The following is a 9,501-nucleotide window of genomic DNA, read 5'->3' as shown; positions in this document are numbered from 1 at the left end:
TACCCTCCGTGCACCTGTCAAAGCTGCCTGGAGTGAAGGTGAAGAGGGGGAGAGAAGAGAAAAGCAGCCACTGCAAATAAGCAAAGTATTTTATTAGAGAATTATCTCCTTCTTGCAAGAATGAGTGCTCAAATGGATAATACCTTCCTGTGAAATCCAGGTTTCCAGCTTCATGTTAAGAAGAGCCTCTTACCTTATAGGATTATCCATCCTTGATACGGTGAGAAATGCTGCTAAGTTCGCTGTGTAGGACGAGCACACGATAAGGGTGAAGAGCCACCAGCTCCCCATTACGATGCGCATGGCCACCGAATTGACAGTGGATTCGCCCCCTGCAAATAAACAGAGAAAATTAGGGTCTCCCAGCAGCTTCCCATCACACACTGAGCGCCCTGTTATGCTAAGCTTTGTTGGAGCTATCCCTCTGCATTTCTGCTACCCCTCCAGGCAGCCCTTTCACTGCGAAGAAAGCACTGCCTCCACTGAGACCGATAGTTCATAAATGTTTTCTCCAGTCAGCCTCTTGCCCTGGATAGTGTTCTAGAAAAGTCAGCTTTCAAAATATTTCCCTTGGGATTTACTGAGGATCAAATCTACAAAACATGAAAAATACTGTAAATAAAGAAAGTTTAGCGATGAAGCATGACTACTATGCAGGAATTAAATCACGACAGTGTTCAGAAAAAAGTAATATCCTCTTTCAGTGACTATTTTAGATTTGGACAAAACCCACAACACCCTCTTATGGTTTGTGTGTTATCTGTGTTGCACAGACTGAAACATTAGTGTTGTTACAACATTTCAAACAATGTGAAGATTTCTTTCTAGCAGGCTTCACGCACAGTTCTGCTTGAACATTGTTGGAGACCAGACCAGGCAGCTGGTGCTGGTCACTTCCTACCTCCTCCCACTTTCCATCAGCTGAGCTAATAAAATATATTACCTGCCTGTACAAGCCTTCTCTTTCATCTTTAGAGCATTCTGGCCAAGACTAACACATCCTGACTGGCTTAACCCAAGGCAGAACATTTCTGAAGGTCCAGCAGTGGCGTTTGTCAGAGAGTAAGTACCTTGCTGAACGAAGGCGCCATACACGACCCAGATGGCACTGTGGAGGGTGGAGGAAGCAGAAGCACTCGGCTGGGAAGCATTCTGTGCCCTGACTGCCTGGATCCGGTTCAGGACAAATATCAAGACACCAACTATAGGGATGGCTGCAGCAATGCAAGCCCACACCGCAAAGTCAAAAGGAGCAAAGAGAGAGAAGATGTTGATTTTCTCTTCAGGCTTTTTGATTAAGATCCCCACGGAATAGTCCATGTACCGCTTGCTGAAGTCCACAACGCTCTCTCGTTCTGGTGTGATGGTGATGGCTGAGATGGCTAGGTCTGCCCTCTGCGAGACAAACACAACAGATCAGAGCTCCTCCTTCCACCGTGAGTTTTGTCCAGCATGAGCCTTAAGGAGAAACTTTTTAAGAACCAATGACTCCACGCATTTCTTTCTATAGTTTAACGCATTCAGACAAATTTACATAAATTGTCTCAAAATAAAACCAGAATCAGTTTCATCATTTGAACATTAATTAGTTAATTGCACTGGTTTAAAGCCGAGTAGTGAAGCATAACCTGCAACGTACCCTAGAACAAAAAGCATCTCTCTGACTCGTCTCTGGAACGCGGGCAGCTTATTTAACCTTTATCCCTCGCTTGTTTTCCAAAGGAGGCCTAAAACCCCAAACCATATTAACCTTGTGCACTGCAAGCAACATCATCTATTTAGGTTCTCTATTTCAAAGAGCTAATGTTTGTTGTTCTCCCAGCAGAGCTGCCAACGTCCCATATTCATGAAGGGATTTTACTGAACAACTAGAGGGAAGATTTTGTTTGTTTTTACAATGAAAAGAGCAATTGCAAAAACTAGTAACTGGAACAATATGCCAAAGGCAACTTAGCTCCTGAAATTGCTCTGACCTCAACGTTTAAAGCGTGCAGGTTTTACATGCCGACAGTCTTTAAAGAGTACGCAAATCCAGTGGAAGATAAAATAGGAGTTAATAAATAAGATTGCCAAAGCTTTTGAAGAGCTGCAATTAGATTTTGAGTATTTTTCCATCTTAATAAAACCAGTTCTCTCCAGAACAGAGAGTGTACTTTTTGTTTCCAAAGTTTTGTTGGGAAAATAAATCAGCGTTAGGTGAGAGGAGGTCTGCTTTGAACTCCTTTGGAGTCACTGCTAAAGCCAGTAGCAGAAAAAACAGTTAAAAGTATCATAATAGATACTTTGGTGCTTCAAAGAAAGCAATTTCTTAAGAAATTTAACAGGATTTCTTACCACATTTTCAAACCAATGAAATTTAAACAGCTTATATCAATGCAAAGTAAGTAAAAAATGCTTCTTATTTCCCGGCGCCAACCAAGAATATCCCATTATCGTACATGTTTGCTATTGCTTTAATTGCCTCTATTTCTTCCTAAACATCTACTCACCAGATCCTGAGCCACCTACTTACTGGACACTGAGAAAGCTTTAACTTTCAGTAGTAACTCTACTGCAGAAGAGTAACCTTTTCTCCAAAGGGTGGCAACACAGAATATTAATTCCTTTGATTTTTTCTTTCTTGATTAACATTTGTCCCATGTCAAGTGAGAACATGAACAAGCTACACTCCTAATTTCATTCTCTGGGAGATTCTATACCATGAACTTTCCCCATTTACATCAACAGAGTTCAATTAACTTACTCCTCATTTCCAAGACTGTCATTAAGGAAAGAAATCTGGTCCTCTCTGTTTTAAATGAATGAATAACCTTGAGATCAGTTTAAATTCTGGTCCTTCAAAACACTTTTTTATGTGTATTACTAGGGACATTTTTCTGTTTTGGAGTCAAACAGCTGATCATTATCAAACACACTGCCACAAAGCAACCCAGGTAAAGTCACACCTACAAACAAACAGCAAAAATGTGACAAAAATTAAAATAATAGTAATTAATCTTTTAAGAATATGTTTTCTCTATTTTCCATAGTCATTCACTCCCCCACACATACATGTCCTCTCTTATTCTTACAACTCTCTAAACATGCTGATTTATGTTATAATTTAGGTTGAGAACGGTTGGAGTAAATAAGCACAGACTCTCTAGTTCCCATCCCATATACAGGGTCTTAACTGACACAGTTTACACCACGGGCAAACCCCCCTTAGCTCAGAAGCATTCTGCACTGGTGCCATCATCCTAATTCACTCCCTGTGTACCTTGTTTATCAGTTCTCCAATCATGCCATTCCAGGAGCTGTTTTGGAGCTGCTGTCCATATTTGCCATCGGGAGCTTGATATATCTCATACTTGAAGCCCAGATTCTTGGCAAGTGCATCCAGGACATCAATGGAAAATCCTTTATATCGCTTTGGTTGCCCAAGTATGTTCTCTGCCACCATCACAAAAGGTTCTTCCTGAGAACAAAACGGTATCTTAACTGATACTTGAAATGAATTTTTCAGTTTGCTTCTCTTAGCAAACAGATGTTTCCTGAGTGAATTCTGGACAACTTGGCACAGATTTTGAGACACAACCTTCTGAGGCAAAACCTGTAGGCCATGAGGCATCCCAACTAGACACCACTGCCTCAGCACCTGAGTCCTATCTATGGCCTTGGGTTTTCTACAGTTCTTGAGAAGAGGCAGACAATCCAGAAGACAATTCAACTGCCTCTAGCAGCTTCCTGGTGCCCACAGGATAAATTGCTTTCTGCGGTACCTGCTTCTTCTCACTGACTATAAAGAGGGCACAGACCTCAGTGTCCTAACCAGCTGTCTAGAAAGTAGATATTAAGTTGAGCACATGAGTCCTAGATAGGAACATTACTACTGTCCATCTATCTCAGACCGTATCAGACTTAGAAAGCCATGTTTTACAGACAAGGATTAATCTTTTATCCAAGAAACAAGAGCTAAACCCACTGCATTTTGTGAATATTTACAACTGTGAAAATTCGAAGAATAACCTTCACAGGTGCTGGTTCCTGAAGTATTTTAAAGCATGTTTTGGGACCATAGAAACGCATCACTTTGTGGTATGTTTTCTATCAGGCATTCGAGCCCTAACTTGCCCCTAATTTAGCACTTAGACAGGAGGTCTGCTACCACTCAGGATACTAACAGACAGTAGTCCCAAAAGCATAATCAATTTTTTTGGAACCATTACTCCTTTTGAAAAGATAGAGTTTATCTCAACAGGAATTTATGAGCTTGATGGAGAAAACACTTGATTAAATTTTACAGCCTGCAGCATACAAGAGCCAAGATTAGATTATCATAATCGGTCCATCTGATCTTAAAATCCATGAAATGCTGGAAACTGCACATCCAAGTTAAGAGTGTGGTATCTGGAATGCACCCTGTGCACTCAAGTCCTGGGCTGGTTCCATGGCCGGTAGGAATTACAATGCAGAAAACCTGCGTAAGCAAACAAATGCTCGGTATCGCTGACAGTGCAGAGCTTCACATAAAATAATAAAAGGCCATCGTCTAGCTTCCTTATGTAACTGATCATCCAAAAATACAGAACTGAAAATGATAGGAGAAAAATACTGCGGGAAGTGCCCAAAATACTCAGTCAGATCCTTTTTATTCTGAGCATTTTGATTCCTGAACTCAAATAGGATCATACCAAGACAGTCACCACTTTGAGTGTCAGTCCTTGTAAGTCATTGCCCAGACGTCGTTCTTGGAGGCTGCCGTTCAGCCCTTTCTCAGAGTCCCACGTTGCCAACTAGAACAGAAAATCCAGTGAGTCTCAAGGACCGTTAGGCAGAAATCTTTCAGTATTTACATAAACATTTAGCAGTAGCTTGACCACACCCAGAAACCCAGAACTGATAAAGAGAGGATGAGAGACACGTGGCTTTTTAAAACGCAGAATCAGAATTAGTGAGATTCAGAGGACAGACATAACCAAGCACCTTGACTGAACGTATTTCATCGATGGCTGTAATGCAACTGCTCTACTAGGTGTAGTACTTGTGGTATTTTTTTCACTTAGATCACTCGGATGTGACATTTCTCTCCAGTGACAGTCCTCAGGATTATCTGTGATCTCACTATCTCGTATTTCCCTCTCGGCTCAGATCCCCTCCTTCTTTTCAAATCACTCCCAACTGCTTATCAAAGACCATCTTTTTTTCCTGCTGCACTACGTTCTCGCTCACTGACAGTCATACATTCTTGACACAGATTCTGTAGTGTCAAACTGCCTCCTCTTCTCTCTCGGACTTTCTTCAGATCCTATCTTAAGTCCTATTTTCTCTGTTCTTGCCCTACTTCTGCCTCATCAGTAAAACAATGACAGCCTCTCAAGTCCCCAGGCTCCTGTTGAGCAAATATTTCCTATCTGCCAGTACTTCATGCACCTGCCAGATGTACCCGGATGCGTGTTTTCAGGATACCTCCCCAGAACATTTCAGCTAAATATTTTATTTTTCAATTAAATGTATCGCTTTAAAAATCAATTTTACTGCATTTTCCGAAGAGCAATGCAGCAGAATTCAATAGAATAGGTTCAACAGAAAAGTCAATCTTAAGTGACCTTTGGATTATTCAAACTAAATATGCTCTTCAGCAGCAGCAGTCAGACGCTCCTTTTGCCTTCATACAGAATCCATGGTGTCATTTTGTTCAGAAGAGTCATAAATAGCATCAAGCAGGAACAGTTTCCTTCTGTTTTCTCAGCTCTACTCTCAAACACCAACACTACGCTCGCATACGTGGAAGCAGTGTCATTAGCTGAAGGCATGCCCTGTAGAAATTAAACGTAGTCCGAGAGCTGCAAAATGGGGCTTCTTCCTGCCAGAAGCTAATTTTCATGTACCAAGTCAAAACCTTCTTGGAAAGAACTTATTTCACTGAAAATGCCTATGGCTAGTTGTCCTACATGATTTATTTCTTTCTGTGACTTCAGTTTTATCCTACAGCCTCAAAAATCAAACCAACAAATAAAATGTGATGGGAGATATCTGTGTAGTTTTATTTTTGTTTTGTCGCACTAAACTGATAAACAAGGAACTAGAAAGGAACGGGACACTGAGTGAATATTCAGCCATTGTAACCATCCCAGCTGATGAAAACTATTCTATTGCCACTAAATCTTCAAAGCTGAGACACAGACGAGGAAAGAATTAGGCTACGCTTCCTTCTGTCCAGATGACTTGGAAGAAGGAGGAGAAGAATGGCAATACTATTCAGCTTTCTAAAGACACTCCTAAAAGCCAAAGTTTCTCAGACTGAAAATTCTCCCCCCACCCCATGACGCCAGTTTGGAGTGACAGTTTTGCTGCTGCACATAAAAGTGTCTGCAGCAATACAGGTAGACAGCGATAATCACTGGATCTTCTAAATCCGAGTTTAGATGCTTGCTCAGATGTTTCTTAGCTTTTGCTATTGCCAAACAAAATTGCCAAGTTTATCATCTGACTTAAAACAACGTGGCTCAGCAGACTTCAAAGACCAGTATAGGTGTGTGTGGTATATATGCTGTCTCAAATCTGTGAAGTTGTTCACTGTCTAAGCCTTCTCCAGCTGTCCTACGATACAAAGATAAATGGATTACATTAACGAGACATGGAAGGTTTTGGCCAAAATGGCTTCCACAATGTCCAGATGTTGACTAAGTTTTTATTTTAAAATGGGAAATGTAACACATGCATTTATTACTTTCCCACAGTTGAATTCCTTCGCCCACTCCTTTTCCTTTCAAAAACTCTCCAGATTTCCTATCAAGGCCTGAGACTTTTCCAATACCTGACACCTCACACTCTGCATTAACCCTAGGAATTCCAGACAGGAACTGGAGCCATGCTGGTGCAAAACATAAATTTATTCCCTTTATTCAAAAGGAGCAAGACAAAACTTCCCCTTTTACACAGCAGGGGTGAATCCAAGGAGGAGGAGCACATTCCCACACTCCATAGTGTTCTCTACCACACTCCATGGTGTTCTCTACAGAGGCACCAACTCTTCACTCTCTAAAAATCAAACTATGCAGCTAAAGGTGAGAAAGGCAGCATGAGAAAAATCATTTCCAGAAGTGATTTTTTTCCCCTGTGCATTCTTGTGCTTCAGAACATGTAATTTGTTCAGAAGCGTGTCAGTTTTAACTTCCACTTCTCACAGACAGAATTTTGTGTATAGGACCGATGTATTTACAGATACATCTATCAATTTGTGACAGCTGACCTGCCAAGACTAGCATCTGAGAAACTTATTTCCAGCACTGTTAAACACAATGAAATCTGCTGGTGTTTGATAAGGCTGTTAGAGCTTCATTCTCTGCAGAAATATGTACCGTGTTCCTACCAGAAGCCTGAAGCCAAGGGTTACAGCACAGCTGATACGAGATAAAGAGGGTTTAGATCTGATTATGACACACGGAATCAGCACTCGTAGGATGTATTTCAAACTTCAGTGGTCTCTGGAACATATATTTAATGGCAGCCCAGGTGGGGTTTTTTAATTCTCAAGCTAATTGGTTATGAGAGTTCATGTTTTGAACAAAACAGCTACTTGTAACAAAGATTTTCAATTTAAACCTTCCTCCTTCTCTTTCTGAAGTAGCCATGCTGCTGGGAATTGTTAGTTCTAGCCATACACCAGAAGCTCAATCAAGCAATAAAGACAAACTGGAAGAAACAAATCTGAAATTTGGACAAATAGGTAATTTTTGGAGAATACTGACTCAACAGGCTTCTAATCTTCATCAGTATTTACGGCATTCTCAACTGGAACTGCAAGGAAAAGCTTGGAGAGAGAAAGTCATGATTTTTACATTGCTTTCAACTTCTGCAAGCAATGCATAGCTCCAAACACATCCTCGACACCCTAGCAAAACAATTACATGGCTGGCTCTTTACAGGCAATGACTTAAAGTAAGAAAAGTGGAGGAGAGGGGAACGGTTGCCTCTTCTGGGGCTAACAAGCCATGGTGGTTTGTCCAACAGGTCCCTGGTTTTCTGTGCAGGAAGGTGAAGGACATTGATGGGGCTGCTGATGCTCTACTGAGCCCATCGTCAGAGAGAAGAACGCAGCTTATTCTAACTCAAGTGTTTTGCAAATTTATGGTGTTATATAAACGATACTAAAACATCTCTAAAGAATCACCGGAAGATGCGCATTAGGCAGCAAGACCTTATAATGAACAAGTCATTCTGGACCCACTTGACTGCTCTTTCCATAGAGTCAATAGGTAATAGGTAACTGAAGTGGACAATATACTTGCTGCTGAATTTTAGTTTTGTTTCACAGGAGGTCCTGTGAAACCTCCTCTAGGACGATTTGAATTCTTTTTCAGAATAAGGAACATATCACATTCTGCTTCTAAGCAGCAACAAAGAATGATGTATCAAGACGATGAGAGAAGTTCTGAGGTAGTTTAGACTAAGTCACTATTAAGATCTTATTTACCGAACTTTTAAAGTGATTTTGGAACAGGAAAAAGCCAATTACTAAAATTCAGATGTCTCAGATGCAAAGATATTTCGAAAATGAAAACTGCTGCAAATATGCTGGACCAGAACAGTGAGAAAAATAAATGGGAGCAGTAAGAACCCTTACACGAAATAATAAAATGAATCTTGTTTAACTAGAAGCAAATGCTTATGAAAAGGAAAAATGTGAAACAGAGACACTTCAACTGAAGAAACCAGAAATTAACAACACAGAAATTAACGTTAAAAAGTTGTGCAGCGTGAAAGCGAGCTGCAAATGGTTGACGAGCTTGTAATACAATATAGCTGCAAAAGTACCAGGGTGGCTTTGGACTTCACGTCTCATAGCACAGGCTAAAAGATGCAACTGTGAATATCTAATCTATCGATGATCTAGTAATGGGAAAATTAGAAACAACGCTAGATAGAAGGGAGAATCTACGTAGGAAGTGCACAGGAGCAGTTTAAGGTCCCAGCCTACATTCACTTACAATTGTATTTTAACTGAGAGTTACACTTGGATAAAGCTAATTGAGCACAGACCTGGAATAGAACATAAAGCAAGTTCAAGAGCACTGAAGGAGGGATTTGAGCAGGAAAGAACAATTGACCTGAACTGACATATCTAAGGAAACAGATACACACCACTGCTCTTCTGAGAAGCCAGCGGGATAAACGGCAAATGTCCAGGATTAAGGTGCCATATAAAGACTGCCCTTGAATTCGCATAGTGCCCTTCAAACCACGTAGGGAATTGGCTCGCAATTAAGACAGAAGAGCAGCATTACAGAGACACTGACACATAGGCTCATGGAATTCTCATTTAAGAGCTAAGAAAACAAATCTCCAATTGTGCGAACAAAATGTACTTTAGCAAAAAGCTGCATAGTAACAAGCAGAAAATTTAAACAAATTGGAACAAAAATTTGAAAATAATTCAAAGGGCTCGAACCCAGTGAAAAGTGATAAAAATTACATTAAACCAAAATGCAAATTAGTATCAGAAACATGGTTTTGCCA

General features: G+C 40.6%; 1 protein-coding gene across 1 annotated transcript; it reads right to left on the bottom strand.

Annotated features, from left to right (window-relative positions):
• Positions 1-193: 193 nt before the first annotated feature.
• Positions 194-4,775, bottom strand: LOC104489475 (glutamate receptor ionotropic, delta-1-like; the record flags this gene model as incomplete). Its single annotated transcript, XM_010131638.1, has 4 exons — positions 194-332; positions 1,071-1,395; positions 3,260-3,457; positions 4,674-4,775. Coding segments are annotated over 4 exons (764 nt in total), but the record flags the coding sequence as incomplete, so codon positions are not given.
• Between the last annotated feature and the right edge of the window lie 4,726 nt (positions 4,776-9,501).

This window comes from Buceros rhinoceros, unplaced genomic scaffold (assembly GCF_000710305.1).
Source record: "Buceros rhinoceros silvestris isolate BGI_N320 unplaced genomic scaffold, ASM71030v1 scaffold25392, whole genome shotgun sequence".
Taxonomy (NCBI): Eukaryota; Metazoa; Chordata; class Aves; order Bucerotiformes; family Bucerotidae; genus Buceros; species Buceros rhinoceros.
This window is presented reverse-complemented; position numbering and strand designations above follow the sequence as displayed.